The 18,882-nt window shown below is 44.6% G+C and overlaps 1 protein-coding gene across 1 annotated transcript; it reads right to left on the reverse strand.

Annotated features, from left to right (window-relative positions):
* Positions 1-606: 606 nt before the first annotated feature.
* RHOF (ras homolog family member F, filopodia associated) lies at positions 607-11,206 on the reverse strand (the record flags this gene model as incomplete). The annotated part of the gene is made up of 5 exons (XM_083873620.1): positions 607-1,641; positions 3,770-3,904; positions 4,620-4,729; positions 10,817-10,904; positions 11,039-11,206. The coding sequence occupies 5 exons, from the start codon at positions 11,204-11,206 to the stop codon at positions 1,477-1,479; spliced, it is 666 nt and encodes a 221-aa protein (XP_083729746.1). The 3' UTR covers positions 607-1,476.
* Between the last annotated feature and the right edge of the window lie 7,676 nt (positions 11,207-18,882).

The raw sequence follows: 18,882 nt of genomic DNA on the forward strand, positions 1-18,882 counted from the left end.
CTTGAGAGCAGTGCTGGAACCTGGTTCTGCAGGGGTAATGTGAGTTCTGCAACCTGCGAAACTCAGATTAAAAAAGCCAGAGATTTCCACTGTGGAGCTGATGGTGAACAGGTCACTTCCTGAACGTTGGTGTTTCAGTTTCATACAGGGTGAGGTGAGAGGTGGTTCTTTAACTCACGACTGGAGAAAAGGCTGCACAATTCTCCAAGGCTTTTCTATAGTCAAGGATGTGCACAAACTTCCAGTTAATTTAATTTCTCATTTTAGGCTCATAGGTATTCACAAACCTTAATTAAATCAAAGCAAGTTAGGAGGAAAATGAAAAGAAAAAGGTTTTCTAAGGGTCAATCTGTTTACCCTGCATATAAAACAATAATAATGGCTTGCTCCAAAAGAGTTTTGCACCAGCTGGTCATGTACAGTTTGCCTTACACAGAAAGGTTTCAGCAATACCTGTACTACAGGAACCTCATTCCCCCTCTCAGGTTTGGTTTATAATGACTACAAACTAGGGATTGCTCCTACAATCTGAGATCTCAGTGAGAGGATGTGCAAAAGAACCAGGAGCTACAAGGCACATGTACCAGAGTCTGCAGTGGGGGTTCTCCCTGGTCCTTAAGACAAACGACACCTTCATCACAAAAAGGAAAATTTTAATTTACACCAATATAGATTATTTCACAAATGAATGAATTTTCCCCCAGTGTATACCATGATTTGCATCTGTCTTGTATTAAATGATCTCTAAATGCTTATTATAAGATAGACTTGACATTACATGTAGTAGCTGCTTGGAGGACTTCAAAATTTGAGTGCTGTAAATGAACTATTTCCCATGATATTACATTATTTAATTGGAGCAAGTGACGTATTTCCATTGATAAATGCCACTTTCCATTCCAGCAGCAGGCCTTGAAGGACTCTGAGGTGCAGGTCTGCAAAGCTGGTCCAGGGAGGTGGTGGATGTTCCATCTGCACTCAGGGGGCAGCTTGAGGCCAAGTCATCCCATTGCCACCAAGTTAATTAACTTGAAAATGTTAAGACAAAACTCTCTTCAAAGGTGCTTGATAAGCTGCTTTAACGTTGCTTCTGAAAGATGTGAGTCTTCAACTGGATAAAGGCAGTAAATTGTAGCTCTAAAGTGCCACAATTATTTTGCAGGGGAAGAAAAACCCCAACGCTAAGTTGTATGCTAGCAGTTGCTGTTCGTTTTGGTTTAAATAGTGAGTTATTCACACTTGGAAGCAAAAGCCAGATGGGTGAAGGCACACGGCATGAGTTAACTGTGATAAACTTAGTTTTAAAATAGCTTTAAAATACTCTATGAGAACAATGTAACAAAAGTGCAAAAAGACTAAAAATAATTAAAATTTAAAAATAGACATTTCTCTATGAATACAAATATGTAAAAAAAAATGTTTTTAAAGTTAAACTGTTTATAAAATCTGAATCATTTTGCTCTCGTGCAATCCAGATTATAACAATGAGCACACTTTCCGTTTCTTCTGGGACTTGGCTTTCTTCATGGCACTCAGAGCAATGGTTGTGGCTTCTTTAAAAACATTTTCTATGTTCTCACGACATTTTGCTGAGCATTCCAGGTAAATTTCTGCGTTAATCTCCTTGCAAGCTGCCTCACCCTGGAGAAGAACAAAAAGGTAAGAAAAGATGCAGGTTTGGTGGATGAGAGAAGGAAGGTGAGTTGGGAAGAAAGGGAGTTAATTGTGTATCTTTGCAATCACGAAGAAAGAAGCTGCCTCTGAGTGCAGTGCTAGAGTGTGAGTGGCATTGGTAACAAACTGAAGCACTGTAAATAAACTTGGGGTTTTTCCACTATGCTGAACCAAAGCTTGGCCTAAGAGTTCAGAGTGTTAGAGGCTCTTGAGATGCAGAGTTCTGATAGCACAAAAATATTCTCAGTATTGAATTTCTTTAAACTAAATGCTGAGGTAGGTACTTGAGTGAGGATAAGATGTCTACATGGTGGTATTTTTTTCAGGCCTGACCTTAACTATTCTGTGATGTCACCTTTAGTACTATGAATGTCACATGCAAGAACAGAATCTGCACTGATGCCTTGCCTTGTTTTGCTGGTGCACATGCAGAAACCTTGACTTTTGCTTTGAAGCATCACAAGGGCACAGCCAAAATCCTCACAAAAACAAACGGGTGCCTGCATTTCTCAGCCATGCAATGGGAACAGGCTTGAATCTAAAATATTTTCCATGCAATGCTGGTTGTGTGAAATCACTACAGACAAAGCACAGTGATTTCTTACTTGTGATCCTTTTATTGTCCCTGTAGAGCCAGCCCCCAGGTTTGAATGCTTGTGAGCCTTTTACTGTGAATTCCAGGTCTGCAACCCATGGCTCACAGACTCTGCATTTATTCATTATAATCTCTGGGAGTGGGGTCACTTGGGCTTTTACTGAGGGGGTGGGTGTTGCTTCTTCATATTTAAGCGGTTTGTCTCCTTCCAGTTGTTTGCAAGCTGCAGTGGTGGCAGATACTGGTCAGATCCTCTGTGCCTGCCATGGGAAGCACCATGTCGTGTGGCTCAAGGTGCCATCAGCTGTAAAAAACTGAGGTAGAGCACATTTCAGGGAGGAAAAAACAAGTGAGAGGGCTCACATAGGAGACAAAGTTTGTAAAACATGTGGGTCCTTCAGTTTAACTGCACGAGGCCTCAGCAGACTGGCCAGAAGTGTCAGTTTCTTGCCTGGAACCTCTCTCATGTGAGGATGATAAGGGATTTATTCATGCAAACAAGGACAGTCTGCAACTGTTCATGGTGACAGGCTGGGACCTCATCTTGTGTGCAAGGGAGACAAACTAAAAGGCCCAGCGTGGTTTTGTGGTGATACAGTTGTAGTTTATTTCCCTGCTGTTTAGAAGAAGTGGTGATTCACTCAAGGTCGTAGTACACTTGACCCTGTTCCCTGGACGTGTGTCTCAGTTTGAAAGCTGCTGTTCTTGCTCTGAGGTGAGAGGAGAAAAATGGCTTTGTAGTTCAAGAAAAAGAAAAATTGGAGAACCAGAGCAGAAAGGTCTTGTGTGACATGGGACAAGTTGTTCCATCACTGTTTCTCCCATACCAATGACAGCTATGCCACTGACATAACACTACTCATAAATCTCACTGATTCATAATACTTAGAGATACTGATAATATGTAGTTTTCTTAAGATTACTTTAGAGACATCAAAACACAGTCCTTCACATCAGATGAAGGATACATGACAAATATATCATGTCATGTCACCTTGCAGATGTTCTTGCTATTGGCCTTGAAAGGATTTATTTTTAAGTAGGATTTGCAAAATACATTTATTCCAGAACAGTCAGTGTATTTAATACTGGAATGTGTTTCCTAACATCTCCAGTCTTTATCACAGTACTGATCAAAGCAGCAGCGATGGCTGCAGTGTAGGCTAATAACAATTATGAAGGAAGTCCAGCAAACTTGTTAAGGCTTACAAATCTGTAATAGTAATAACCCAGCTGTGAAAGAAGAATGAGACATAATGAGCATAGAAGGCAGATAGCTGTGTCCTTTAAAACTGCTCATATTCCTCTTTACTTTGGCACTAAAAATGGGTGCTGATTTGACCACTTCCAAAAAGAACTTACAGAAACCTCTGTCAGTGCTGTTGATCATTTCTTTATCTGGATCACCCAACTTTGCAGTGTCTGTGATCACACCTGTGAGGAGCAATGCCATCTCCTGCCAAGAGAGGCAAGCACCACTTTAGAAACACCAAAATTTACCTGGTTGTAGGTGATGGGCTCCTGCTTGGCAGCCCTGAGCTTGCGCAGCTGCTCCTTGTCCTTGCGAAGATCTGTCTTGCAGCCGATCAGCACCAGCGGGACACCCCGGCAGAAGTGATTCACCTCAGGATACCACTGCGGGCAGAAAAACAAAAACTTTTACATCTGGATTTTATTTTGTTGTTTGTTTCCTGAAATCAAAACAATGCAGCCAAGCAGCATTTAATGTAAGCTGCAATTTCAGAGTTTTGGGGTTAGTCTAGTGAGGGGGGGTGACATGCGCTATTTACATCTCAGAAATGTTTAAAAGTCCTACCCAAAGTCAGCTGCTTTATAAAAGCATAGTGGCATCTGTCTCTATGCAAAAATGTTTATTTACCATCCTGTTTAAATTCTGAGGAGCTCCTCTAAAGCCACATTTAAAAACAGAACTTGGATTAAGTCTTGCTTTGTTTTCCTGGTGCTATGTCCAAGAATGCTTTGGAGCTTTGAGAAATCCCAGCACCAATAAGTGGTTGCTCTCAGCTCTCCCCTGCAATTAAATACACGTGTGATGGAAGTAGTCTTGACTCTAAGATGTGCAATGCTGGTCGTGTGAAATTGCTACAGATAAACAGTGATTTCATTGCTGGTGTTTGATCTTTTTAGTGAGAATTAACCCCAGTTGTGAGCACTTAGGAGCCATGGAGAGGTGGGCACCAGGTCTAAGGTCTGTGACTTGCAGCTCAGCACATGATGAGTGATCTGGGCATCTCCACACCCAGGGTACAGGACATTAAAAGCACCAGCATTTCTAATGTGACATTTTGTCATATATCAGGAATGTGTAATTCATTTAGAAGCCTCTTACCTTGGCTGCTACATTATCATAGCTGGTGGGGTTCATGACATCGTAACAAATTAACACGACATTGGTGCTGTGGTAAGAAAGTGGCCGCAGCCGATCATAGTCCTCCTGCCCTGAAACACACAGGATGGTTTGGATGAAGAAATCTCCATCCTGAACAAGCAGAACAATGGGGATATGTACAGACACATACTTGAGATCAAGAACAATGGAACTATAATTGTACAGACAGTAAGTTTTTCATACTTGTAAAATTCCTTGAGTACAGGAGATTCCCCCTCACTGACAAAACTGATGGCTTAGAATACAGAACACATCCTTGGCAGGCTTTAATAAAAATGCACATTCCTGCTTTGTCCCCTTACTGAGGACTTAGAAGCAGTTCTAAACACTGACTGCCAAGTTGCTGCTCATAAATAAAGTCATCAAGAAGAATCTGACAATTATTATTAAACATTTTCAGTTTGACAGTGGCAGTCCCCAAAATCATTTGCACATGTGCTGCTGTGAGGAGAAGAAACACTGTATTTGTTAGACAGGAATGGTGAAGTAGAAGCCTTAGTGGCAAACTTGCTTTTCCCAGCCTGGTGAGTGGAGAGGAAGCAGCAATTACACACAGGATTTTACAAGCCTTGCTGCAGCATGAGCCAGGCTTAACTGGCCTTTGAAGCAGGACTCCCCAGCAGATCTAAGGGAATTCTGCTGAATTCTGGAAAAGCAGGGGATTTGTCATACTTCTGATTAGGGATATTCTGGCACGTGATGTGACAAGAGGAAGCTGATTTGCCTCAGACCTGAACTCTTCCCCTTACAATAATCACCGTGCCAGGGTCTGAAGGTGTCTTGCTTTGAGAGATTAAGTTCAAGAAAGCAGTAATTCCCAGATACTGCTGGCAGCTCAGGGGAAAAAAAAACAATCTTTTTTTCATTTAATAAGGAAGAAAGCATGATTCAAGCAGTCCGTAGAATGTGTATTTATCATCTGAATGCTGGAATCAGTACAGGTCTGTGATGTACTGGATTTCCACAAGGAGAACTGGGAGTGCCGTCACCACAATCCACATACAGAGCAGAAACTGTCCTACAGGGAAGTTCCACATCTCAAATCTTCCTGTTGATATTTCAAATGAAGGAATGCAGAAAATTTCAGTGTGCCCCAACTTTACAGCAATGATTCCTGCTCTGGCATCTGCCTCAGTCCAAAGTCACGTACTCATCACTTGCCAACATTTTTGTCTCCACTCTGAAGAACTGCAGATACCAGAAGTCCAACAATACTACAATATTTTTCTTCCATCCTGAATTTAAAGGATTGGTTGAGATATAGTTTATTCCAAGGTAATCCCTGCTGGATGAGCCAATTACTCAGTTTTCCTGAGATCTTTGCACAACGGGAACCTTGGATTTGGACCACTTTGTGTTTAGGCTTCCACAAGACCCATGTGCTCTGTGGGGAGGTGCAGAACAAAGAGGGATTGATCCCTCAGGGTTTAATCCAGAAATAATACACAATTGACAAAATTATGCATGTTGTATAAACATTCAGAGCAAAGACTGTACTGTTTATCCCCTCTTATTCTTCCAATCCATCTACTTGTTTGCAACCAATTTGCCATTTTTGTTGCTGAGATAATCCCTTAAATGCATTAAACACATCAGGTGCCAAACTCTTTTTTCTCCTCTAACTTCCTCTAGTGCTGTGTAAAGTTTTCCTTGCTGAAGTTCAGGCCTCTGAGTTTCTAACAACATAGCTTGTAAAATTAAAAGGTCCTTTGAGTTGTTGTTTATGAGGCAGACAGGGCTGTCCCCTTGGGAGAAACATGTTTATTTGCTTGGAATTAGAACAAACCTCTAAATTCACACTCTCCTGCATGGGATAACAGAAAAAGTGTCTTTAATTATGTGACACAATATGTTGTATTGCAAGTCAAAAACTATAGAATATGCTCTGGTGAACTGCTCCTTCATCTTCAAATCCAGCTTTGCAGTTACGGGTTTTTAAACAAACAACAAATGCATGAGAAAATGCTGTATGAAACACGTGTGCATTTGGAATGTTGGATACAGAGCACAGGACAGGGTGGGGTGCAGAGAGCAGAGGGGGAAGGTGAGGTGGCAATTGCTTAACCTGTGTGTGTTACAGTCCTGTGGTTGCAGCACTCACGGGGAAGCAGAAGGAAGTTGCTCTTTAGGAGCTCAGATGCAGCTCCTCAGCTGCTGAGGATGTAATGGAACCCAGATCAAGCTGTGTCTAAACATAGACATCCCCCTCTCTGAAAACAATCCCTTTCACCCCCTGCCCTCAACTGCTGCTGGTGAAATGCAAGGAAGGGCCTGGGAGACTTTTTTTTTTTCTCTGTAAAGCTGCTCAGCCTGTGGTCAGAGCTAATTTAGCACAGATTTAGGTATTTTTACTGAAAGAGTTTTAAAAAGGAGAAACAGGGGTGAACCTAAGAAGTAAGTGAATGTCTATGCAAAGCCCTGTGTGTGCTTCCTCAAACACAGGTAGCTGTTTTCTTTCCCCAGTTAACACAAAACATGCTGTGGAGGAGTTGGTTAAGTATCTGCCTATTTGTGAACACATCTGTGACCCCCTCAGTCCTCCTCAATTCATCACACCATCAGAGACTTTTTGGGTTTTTCCAAAGAAAAAACTCCACCCAACTGAATTCACCCAAAATTTGCTAATTCTCTGCCCAGCTCCCAGTCCTGTGTGCCTCTGGGAGATGCTGTGTAACCACATCAACTGCAGTCAGGCCCTGTGGTGGGGAGGGAGCTGATGGCTGAGGGTGAACAGGAGAAGTGAAACCGCAGGTCTCAGTCTCATGTGCATGTTCACCTCTGTCTGCTCTTCCTCACCCCTTTCCCCAATCACCACCAAAGAAGTGCCAGCCTGTGAGCTGCTTGCCAGCTCTGTTTTTTCCATATTCAGTTTAAAATAAATTGGGAAACAGACATTCTTGGCAGGAAGAAAACTGGTAGAAGAGGATGCTTGGGGCAGGAGGGGCACACATCAGTTATAGAACTGGGGGTTTTATCTTACTCAGGCATGACTTCCCTCTCTAAGGTATGAGAAAATATTCTTGCATTCACTGGCTTTTAAAATTTCTCTGAAGACTTCATGCTTTTGTCATCAGAGACCTGAAAAACCTCACTGAAGGCCTTCCATGTGTTTCCTGCCAGGCAGAGCAAGTGCCCACAATGATGAGGCACTACTTCCTCCCCAGCTCAGCAGTGCTCTGCTCTCTGTTCTGACAAATTCCTGCACCAGGCATTGAGCTTCGTGTCTGAACTGCACCTAGAGCATTGACACTGCTCCCTTGGCATGGAAAAACTACAGAGTTCATTTACCTCTCAGTGCTTTTGCCTCTGTCATGCATAGCTGGAAGTAGAAAGTTTTAATTGAAAACACAGCAGGAAAGACTGTTTGAAGACCAGACAAGGGATGTTACAAAGCCTTTACACATTGCTTATGTGTACCACCAACTTCCTGCAACAGCAAGAAGTGTTTGATGAGGAAGACACAGTAGCACAGTACAAAACTCTCACCAAAAATTCTTTTTCTGGTATATTTTAGACGAATCCATTAAGTTCATTTGTTACCAAAATTCCTGTCAAGGAAAGAATAGCTTTTGTATCATGAAACATTTGTTTCTTAAGCTTTTTGTTTGTGTCCTCCTTCCTCAGTAAGTAGGACAAGCTCACAAAGGTTTGAGCTGCACAGGACTTGACAACACAAAGAATCCTCCCAACTTTAAACAGCCCATGGAGCTGAACCTGTCCTTTACCTTTCCCTGATGCTGAAGTACACACAGCTCTATTTAGTGTTGCTCCAAGCAAGATCCTAAAAATACACAGCTCTGGGTCCTAGTCTAACCCTCAAGGAACTCAACGTCAGTTTTGTACTATTAAAAACAGGATGAGATTAAAACATGTGCTCAAGTGAGTCCTTCCTCTAGCAAAACTTCCAGTTACAGAAAGAGGCTGAAAAGCTGCTTGAATTAAAGTTTGACAGAGTTTACAGATATGTAACATACAGCTATGTAAGCAGCTTTGAAACAGAACCAAAATTCAGGTTTTTCCCCTTCCCAATTAAATGTCTTAACCCGGGTGACAATTTCCCTCCTTTCTTTCTTGCCGTGTCCTATGGAAAGTGAAAGACATTTAACAGGAAGGGAGGAGACAAGTGTCAACAGCCTCAAGAAATTTACAGCCTTGTGGCCATGATGCTGCTTTGGGAGGTGAAAAATGTTGGGTTTCAAGGTTTCCAGATGAGCGATGGAAAGCAATTGCTCTTTCACACCAACAATGGCAGCTCCACTTCCCAAAGTGTCTCAGAAGACACAAAATCCACCCCACTGTTCTTCAGTGGAGCAGTGCTTTAGTCCAAATCAGTTTTCACAGTTATGATTTCAACGTGGAAAGTACACACTGCCTGATAGTTACACAAACTAGAAAACTACAGGATGTGGGGTAATGGTTTTGAACTATCAGAGGGCAGATTTGCAATAGATATAAAGCAGAATTTTTTCACACAGAGGCACAGGCTGCCCAGAGAAGCTGTGGCTGCTTTATCCATGAAAACATCCAAGGTCAGCTTGGACAGGGCCCTGAGCAACCTGATCTAGTTAAAGATGTCCTTGTTCATTGCACAGGGGCTGGACTAGATAACTTTTAAAGGTCTCTTCCCACTCAAACTGTCCTGATTCTGTGATAAGCCACCAGCACCAGGCTCAGCGAGCAGTCCCTGTGCTGCTGGTGGGTGCAGGTCTTGTGCAGAGCTGAGCTCTGAGACACGAGGAGCTGTGCACTCCTGCCAGGCTCAGGAGAGCTCAGTGCTGCAGTGCTGGACCTGCCCAGCCTACTGCCATCTCCAGATCCAGCCCCTGCTCCTCACAGCCTGGAAGAGACTTCAAAGGCAAACGCTGGAATGTGTGCCACGGGGATTTCAAATGAGAGTGAGGAATTATGTAACAGGCAAAAAAATCCACACTGACGGCAAACAAACGTCAAAATGACAAGTGCAGTGGCAGGTTCTTGGTGCCAACACCCTGTCTTAAGGAAATCCCTCTTTGGTGGCTCACACCAGATTCCAGTCCTTCTCTTTTCCTCTAAGACTTAGACTCAAACCCTTTGCCATTCAGTAGGAGGTATGTTATCCCAGCTAAATGGACTTAGAACAGTAACTCTGACACAACAAGACACACTGGGTGCTCAGGATCTTACTGCACTGTAGTAAAAGTTAGCAGTGAAATTCACTTTTAGATTAAAAGCCTTTTAAATTGTGTTTTCAGCTATCACGTGCAGTATACAAGAAGGTAAGTGTGTTTTATTGCTATTAAAAATGACTGGACTGCATCCAGTTCTTATTTGTCTTGGTGTAAATTTGGAACAACTCCACAGGCTTGAACTGAAACAGATGATTTACACTGAGCTGAAACCAAGCACACGTCAATTTTAGGGTTCATTTAGGAACGCAGCTGGATAACAGAGCCTGGCAACTTTGAGTGAAGTTGAACCCAAACCATTTCACAAGCTCCTCAAATGAACCTGAACAACTATCAGCATTTTCAAATAACTTTTACTGCCACGGCCTTTTGATTTTGAACACAAACCAGCCTTTTTCTCCTTCCCCACTCAACACATGGCAGCAGATTAAAATATTTTCCTGGTTGATTGTATTATGCTTTGCATCTGGGAATTGGGTTTTTAATACTTCCAGATATGTTTGCCATTTGATGTTTCTGAATTAATTGGGTTGTTAAGATAACGAATGAGTCGATGACCAGAACTGCCATTAGACAAAAGATCCTTTTTTTTTTTTTTTTTTTTTTTTTTTTTTTTTTTTTTTTCTGGAAGGCACATTGATATGCAACAGGTAACGGTGGTTTGTTTATACTTCAGTCTCTAGCAGACCTACCTGCAATGTTATGGTTAAACTAAGCCGGTAGAGAAGCAATTTGAAAATGTGTCCACCTTTACAGTCTTCAAATATTGATGTGGTTTAAGCTGACACTGCAAAATCCGCTGGAACAGAAATGGGGGTGCGTTCACCACAGAAATATTTTGCAGTAATACAATTTCTGCTTATTTGCCTTTAGTTACGAAAGGCTGGGCTGTGTTTGGGCTCAGTCCCAGGCCAATGTCCCCGAGCGGTGCCATCGCACAGGAGCTGCCCTGGGGAAAGCGGAACCCCTTACCTGCCGTGTCGTACAGGTTCAGGGTGATCTCCTTCTTCCCCACCGTCACACTGGACGTGTACTTCTCAAAAACGGAGGGCGCGTATTGCTGCAAAGGGAGCAGAACGAACGCGATGACCTCAGAGGCCTTTTCCAGCCTCGGTGGGCTCTGTGGTGGTGAGGAGCGAGCGCTGGGCCGGCCCCGGCCGTGCCCCCAGCCCCGCGGGGGTGGCAGCCCCTCACCTCGGGGAAGGAGCCCTTGGCGTACACCATCAGCAGCGACGTCTTCCCGCAGCCTCCATCACCCACGATCACCACCTTCACCTCCTTCCTTCCCGACGGGGCGGCCGCGGGGCCTCGGGGCCGCTCCGCCGCCGGGCCCTCGGGCACGGCCCCGTTGGCCGCGTCCATGGAGCGGGAGCGGAGAGGAGCGGAGCGGGCCCGCTGAGGGCGCAGCGCGGCCGGCACCGGGCTCCGCTCCCCCTCCGCGCCCGGGGCGGGCAGAGCCGCCCTCGCCCCGCCGGGGATTGGCCGCGCCGGGGCCGCCGCCGCCTCAGGTGCCTCAGGGCCCCGCCCGGGCCCCCCGGGACGCTGAGGGAGCCTCTGCTCCCGGGGCTCGGGAGGGAGAAGTTCCCGCCCGGCCCTCGAGGGCTGCTCGGGGTCATGGCGGGAAGGCCCCTCAGACACACCGAGGCTTTTCGGGGTTATGGCGGGAAGGCCCCTCAGCGCCGCGTCCCCTCAGACACACCGGGGCTGCTCGGGGTCGGGGCGGGAAGGCGGGAAGGCCCCTCAGATACACCGGAGCTGCTTGGGGTCATGGCGGAAAAGCCCCTCAGGGCCGCGTCCCCTCAGACACATCAGGGCCGCTCGGGGTCAGGGCGGAAAAGCCCCTCAGACACAAACACCGGGCTGATCGGGGTCAGGGCGCGGAGGCCCCTCAGACACACACACCGTCCCGCCGGGCAGCCCTCGAGGCTCCCCGCCCCGGGACCGTCGGGCCCCGTCCTTTTGCCTTTCCACCCACAGGCCCCATCCCCGTTTATTTATTCCCGTTCCGTTTGTTCCCACAGGGAGCCCCTCCTGGGTCTCTCCAAGCGGCCAGCGCTGAGGCACCGCTCCAGTTTATCACCGATGAGTGTCCAGGGCCGAGGCCGAGCCGTGCCAGGCTCCCTGAGGGCAGGAGAGACCCCCGAGACACCCCCGGGAAGGCTCCTTGGTGCTGGCACTGCCAGTGACTCACTGCTTTATTTCCCGCTGATTTATTGCTCGGGTAAGGACCGACAGCTCTGCTCATCCTCTGCTCACCGCCCAAGGTGGGCTGCAATGAAAATAATTGGGATTTCTCATTTTAATTGCAGGGATGTGGTGATGCCCAGGCTTACACGTGGCGGGTTTTGGTACCGTGGAAAGCAGAGGATCAGAACTGCTGGATGGTGTTTGGCTCCAATGCACAGGTCAGGGGAGTGACACTGAGTTTTGGACAGATCTGCTCAGGTGCAAATCTACCACCATTCAAAAAAAAAAAAAAAAAAAAACAAAAAAAACCCACACCACGTTTCTTTCTTTCCTGGCAGGAATTAGCAGTGTGCTCTATCTTAAGTAAGTTTGTTTTTAAGAAATAAAAAATTCCTTTTTTTTTTTTTTTTTTTTTTTTTTTTTTTTTTTTTTTTTTTAATGCCACTTGTGGGAATAGCAGCAAACCCCTAAGGACACGCTCAGGTGTAGCAAGGCCGTTTAATTCAACTAAGAAAGAAAAAAAAACCCCAAAGCCACAATTCGAGTAGGGCTTTTCATTTTGCCCTGCGCGGTTGTGTCACTAGATGGCCTTCCAGACCAAATACAAACACCGCTGCACTCGGGCAAGGAGGATCCTGCTTTGTGCACACGGCAAACAAAAAGCTAGAAAAGGATATTTCTGCAATAGACAAAAAGAAGGACTTGTAATACCCAATAAAGTGTCATATAACTCAAATTTTATAATAATAAAAAACCCCATCAAATTCACATCTATTTAAAATTCGCCATTTTACTGAGGAAAAAGTTGATGCAAGCACGTAGAAACTGTCAAAAAATGCTTTATGAGCCACAGTCTTATAAATCTTATCTGGAACACAGGAAAAGCCATCAGCTCCTGTCCACTGTAATGGCTGAGAGCATTCCAGTGGCGCAGGAATGGATAGGCCAGGAAAGATTTTCTTTTATTCTGAAATGATTTATTTGGACCTGGCTCAAACCCAGTATCACACTATGCATGATACAATCATCAGGTAGAGTTAACAGTCTTCCTGTAACTGGAGAATTCAGGTTCTTTTTTTCTTCAAGTCAGTTATTGCCATAAAGGGGATTTTTTGGGGAATAAAAGTATTTTGTGGTTCATTATTAATTTGTGGGGTTTTGCTTTCTCTTTTTGTTTTTGGGTTTTTTTCCAAGTCTCACAAAACAATCTTTACATTTCTCACAGCTTTGTGTTTTTGTAGATTTTATACTTCAGGAAACTTTTAGATTTGTACACCTTTAGATTTGGGATGAAACAACATAAAATGAGCAGATTAAAAATACAACTGTAAACACTCCAAACTCTGTTTTTAAGTAATGGATTTTCTCAGGTACTTAATTTTAATTAACAGCTATGCAGGGCTTCAGGCATATCATTTGGGTTTGGGCAAAAGGTGAGATTATTTTGCTGACTCCAAAAAAAGCAAAATTTAAATGGAATTCTGCCACCAATTTAAATGGAAGAAGATTCAACCCTCTATTACTAATTGCAAGTGTCCTTCTCTAGTTCAGTTTTGGCCTGTATATTGATTTTGTCACAAGTCTTTTCATCAAAAGCTTACACATCTGCAGCTCAGGGGTCAATGTGTGTGTGGAGATTCTCAGTGAGCACAACAAAACCAGGGCATTAGTGGGGTATGGAAAATATCTGTGCTCAAATCTTGGTGCCAATTTGTTGCTTCATGATTCACTCCTTCCTTCACACAGGAAGGAGTGAAAGGTTGGCACACTGCTTAGGAAAACTGCAGGGAATTTGTGATTTTTAAAAGATTCTTTAACACACTCTGGGATGGTATTGATGGGTAATTCAGGTTAGCTATGAAAACACCCCAAAAAAAGACTCACAGATTAGGTTCAATATTGTTTGCACACACCATCTGCTGCATACTCATATTGTTAGTTTATTTGGTAACACAAACTGGACAAGAATGGGGCCCTGTTCTTCCTTATTATCTTCCGAACTATGTTTTTGAAATACACTTATTTTTTTTTTATTCATAACACAGACCCCAGTTTACAAAGACTTCAACATAGCGACAACTAACCCCATTTATGCCCAAGGAAATATTCATAAACTTAGTTAAGAAAGCGCATAACAAGACAGAGCCTTAAATATTTATTTTTAACATTACCAGTGACATTAATTATTTGTGTTTTCAGCTACGAATTCCCACTACAGCACGTACTGAGCAAGAGAAATGCCTTGAAAAATTCACAATAGGAAAGACAGACCCCGAGGAATGGGATTTACCAAGTAAGTCAAGTGAATCTCTGATAAATTTCAGATGTTGCACAAGGCCAACAATTGCTTGTCGTGTGCACACAGACTCTTACTGAGGGAGAGTCTCTGCCCCATGGAATTTAGTAAGGACAGGGCACAGAAGGAAGGGGGAATTATGATGTGGGAGAGCTGAACTGTCCCTGCACACAGCACGAAGTTCTGGCAACAGAATCACTGTGAGAGAAGCCTATAACAAAGGCTCAGGGTGATTCCTCCTGCTTACAGAACAAATGAACAAAATTGTTTTTCAGTTGTGCATTTGCTCACAGTGCCAACACTGCTCTGACCCTCACTAAACCCTCCACACAATTTCCAAAAGCAAAGCTCCCCAGCGTCCTTGACTTTCAGCTGCTTCTCAGCCTCCATTTCTGCAGTTTCTCGCTGTTCCTCTCGCACACGCAGAGCTCAACCATCTGGTCCTCATGGCCTGATATTTTACACACATGCCCCCACCCCGAAAAATCCCTTGGGCCACATGATTCACCATCTATTCAAACCTTGCCATGTGCCTGTTTTTTTGTGTAGCAGCTCCTACTGATGTAAATCCCTTGTTCCATAAGGGCTCTCAATTGCCTTTTTCACTGAAGGCAAGGTGGCTGTGACACCTGCCAGTCTCTAAGACGTTTAACCCAACCTAAAACATTATTACATTGTTGTTTGGCTGAGTAGGAACCATATTTTTTTCCTCGGTGGGAAATGCTGCCAGAAAGGCATTAACTTTCTAGACTATTAAGTAATATGGAAAAATTATATTTCAATAAGAAAATTTCCTTTCTGCCTTTTCATGCCTTAGAAATAGTTCCTGTTTCACTTGGCTCAAGCAGCCCCTGCACTAAATCAGTGCAAAAATTTTTGGATAAACTCTATGTAAAATCTGTCCAAATGCTACCAGGGAGTTCAGAGGGTTGGGAAAGAAAACAGGACAAGGGTTTGCAAAGGGAGGTGTGAGACAAATTAAGACATACAACTCAGCAAAATCAGGCAGAGAATATTCAGGCACTCTGATGTAGTTTGGACAAACTTTATTCATAAACCACACACTCATGACTACCTGGTGAACAGCTATTTATAGGGAACACAAACTGCTTTTGGTTATTTTCTCTAGTATTTTTTAAATCAGGGGTGCCAGCCACGTGGGCCAAATATGACCTACCTGATACACAACGTGCTGTGTTTTGAATTTCACCTTTCATTAGAAACTGAGTTCTTGGCTTTGCAGTTGTGGGGGAAAACCACCCCATTTTACAAACCTGAAGTAAATCAGCATGGTAACATCTCATCCAGATACAGTAGGTGCTTTGAGGCAGTTTCAAGTTCCTGTTGCTCACTAAAGCGTGAACTCTCAAGCCAAATTCTGTTGTGAAAAATGGATAACACAAGGTTAGGATCATCCTATGCTTTTCTGGAACATCAAACACAATGAGTGATCTCTGAAAAGAATGAAATGAACAGGCAAGTGTCTGCCAACACCTCCACAGCTCTGCCCCACGAATCTGGGGATGTGTTTCCCAGATGTGCTGGCACAGCTACCCTGAGCCAGGGGCAGGAATTGGTCACCACAGGCTGGCAGAGCTCTCACAGCAATGCTGGATCTCATCCCCTGCCTCTGTGCTGGGAGGGCAATCTGGAGGTTTGGCAGAGAGAGAGAGATTCAGAACACCTCATTTCAGATGAGATCTACAGTTGGGTTTGCCTTGGGAGCTGGGCTTGGCTTTGCCATGGGAACAGGCAGAAGCAGCAGGTTCAGGAGGGAGGCACAGCCTTGCTTGTGCCTGAAAGAGATCAGGGCTCTGCTACAGATCTGCATGAAGTTAGTCACCATCAGATGCTCTTTTGCATCCAGATCTGCAGCAGAGAACACATCCCATCAGGAAGCAATTTGGGGAAATCTAGGGGAAAAGGCTACAAATGGCTTTGCTTGCAACACAGTGCGTTCTTAGCCAGTATCCAAACAATCCCTTTAGTATAACCTCTAAAATCCCTCTGGCTTAGGCCTTCCTGTGTTTTCATTACCCAACACTCCACCTAACCCAGCAAGCACGAAGATGTTATTTTTTTCAAAATTGGAGCACTCTCTGCAGTATCTGCTTCCTTCAGATCACTTTTCCCTCCTTCTCTCGTTCCCAAATTATGTAATTCCTTGTGGATAGAGCTATTTTCTTTTAATGCACTTGCTGGTTCAGAAACAAAGGCAGACTGAACCCAAGAGCAGTGTGTGCTCATTAAGATGACCACAGCACTAGGGTAGGAGTTGCATTCAGCTGCTTTAGCTTATGCAGGAGGGATTAATATGGAGTGAGTCAACTGTGGATTGCCAAATCTATGACACACTCCCCTAAATCCTGTTGGAAGATTCCTCTAAACCTGATATATGTAGAGTTGTACTTTTTTTTGTGTGGCTGTAGAGAACATCACGTTTAAGTGACCCAGGTTTGGCTTCCTAAATATGCTTTTCAGTATGTAAGCTACAGCACAGCCTGAACAAGTGTGTTTTACACAGTCATGCTTTGATCAGGGCCAGGCTTTGATCAACACCTCATTCCTGCACTCTTGCACCTGGCCCAGGCAGGAAGCTCTCAAACCTTTTGGACATGGATGTGGGGAAACTGGGAATATTCATAGGGGGAGAATAAAGGCTGGTGAAATAGGCTATAAGAGGATGGACTGTGGATGAAATAGGGACATGTTTTTGCTGAGTAATGCATAGCACTGACATTAAAGGGCAGTTAACGTGAAGTCTGCATCCTCCTCTCTGGTATCTGTGCAGACTTCCCACAGGAAGGCAGCAATGGCAGACTGAAGAGATAATAAAATCCTCTGTTTAAATGGGGGACACCACAATTTCTGCCTGTTTTTTGTGAAGTGTTGGACGTATGGGTAGAGCTAAGCAGGAAGTGCTTGCTCTATCATCTTGCTGGCAAGATGCTCATTCATAGAGGTGGAGGTTTGGCAGGAGATAGAGGAGCTTGTGGCTTGTCAGAGCAAGGCCAGGCAAAGCACAGGTCCAGAATGAATTTTTCTCAGACCTGAGAGCAATCATAACCTGGCCAGAGCAAACCCTGACAGGAACAGCGATGCTCAGAGCAGGTTAATTAATAACTTGAGGCGCTGGAAATAAAACCAGGTTGTAATTGAGTGATGTTTGCTTTAGAGGTGTGATTCTTGGCCTGTGCCTGGTTTGTGGGAGCTGGTTGTGCTGACAGTGCAGAGTGGCCTGGCTGGATGTCCTCGCTGAGAGTCACCAGAGCAGGTCAGGAAGGTGTTCAAGCAGAGATGTGGGATGGTGAGGGCAGGCACAGAGGGCAGGAAGCTGACAGTGCTGGGTCTGGCACGCTGCCCTGCCCTGCTCCACACCACTGCCCTGCCCTGTTCCACACCTCTGTCCTTGATGGCACATTTCCTGTGCATTTCACCCTTCCCACACACTTCTCACCCTTCCTGAATCTCCTCATAAAGACAGGCACATTGTCAAGTTCCTCATTGTTTATTGGGATTAACGTAGTAGCTCTGATTTCTTAAGGTTGGGAGATTTCCTGGTTAAAACTGTTCTAATTAAACTTACATCTCTCATAAGGCTAAAAATGCCCCTGTGTGAATGGCAGCTGGATCTGCTTGTAAAATGTCAGTGCCCCAAGACCTTTAATGGTCTTGGGAGTCTAACAATAGTACAGACAGTGCCTGTTCAAAGATAAGGGCTCCAGGCAAATGGAAGAAGGAAGCAAATACAGCATCCCCACGAATCAGACAACTTAGACAAAAATTTTCTAAGTACAGAACACATCTGGCCGTGTACTTATCAAGTCCTTTATTGGCTTGAACTATACACACACCACTCAGAGCAAATAATTTTCACAGTAAATCTAAGTGGGCACCTCCATTTTCCTTTTAGGACTCAGTTTTGGACCTGGAGAAAAGTGTTCTCAGTCGAAAGGCCTCCAAGCAAGCCTGGGCTGGTCACAGCAGAGCAACAGCTGCAGGAGCTTAAATTCCTCTCCCCACCCTGCTGTACAAGCCGTGCCCCTCAGTCCTGTGCCTGGAGCAGAGGAATGTCCAGCTTTCCTCCTTCCCTGCCAGCTCCACTGGCATTTCCTATTCCACAGGCAATTGCACGTTAGGCACTGACACCATGAGGTGCTTTTTCATGTGGGCAGTGGTGGTGGAACTGAGGATCCCTTTTGGTCAGAACCTCCTGCAGATGTTTGGGACGCTTTTTTCACTCCCCTTTGTGCAACACGTCAGGCGCTTGTGACAATTTATCGCCACAGGAACCACTTCCTGCACGCTGCTAACTGCGAGTCCTTCCGGACTGCTGGCACGCACTGCCCAGGGAAAGGGAAAGACAATGCTCAGGGGAAGGTGTCAGGAAGCAAAGGGAACCCTGTCCTGCATCAGCAGCTCCCAGGAGAGAGACAGGCAGAAATGCAGCAATGGCTGTGTGGGTTTAGTGGAAACAAACTTCAGTTAGAAACTACCAATGGCCTGCCCTCTTGAAGGTTAAACCAATGAAAATACCTGGAAAAGGTATTTTAAT

This window comes from Zosterops lateralis, assembly GCF_965231275.1.
Source record: "Zosterops lateralis genome assembly, chromosome: 17".
NCBI classification, from domain to species: Eukaryota; Metazoa; Chordata; class Aves; order Passeriformes; family Zosteropidae; genus Zosterops; species Zosterops lateralis.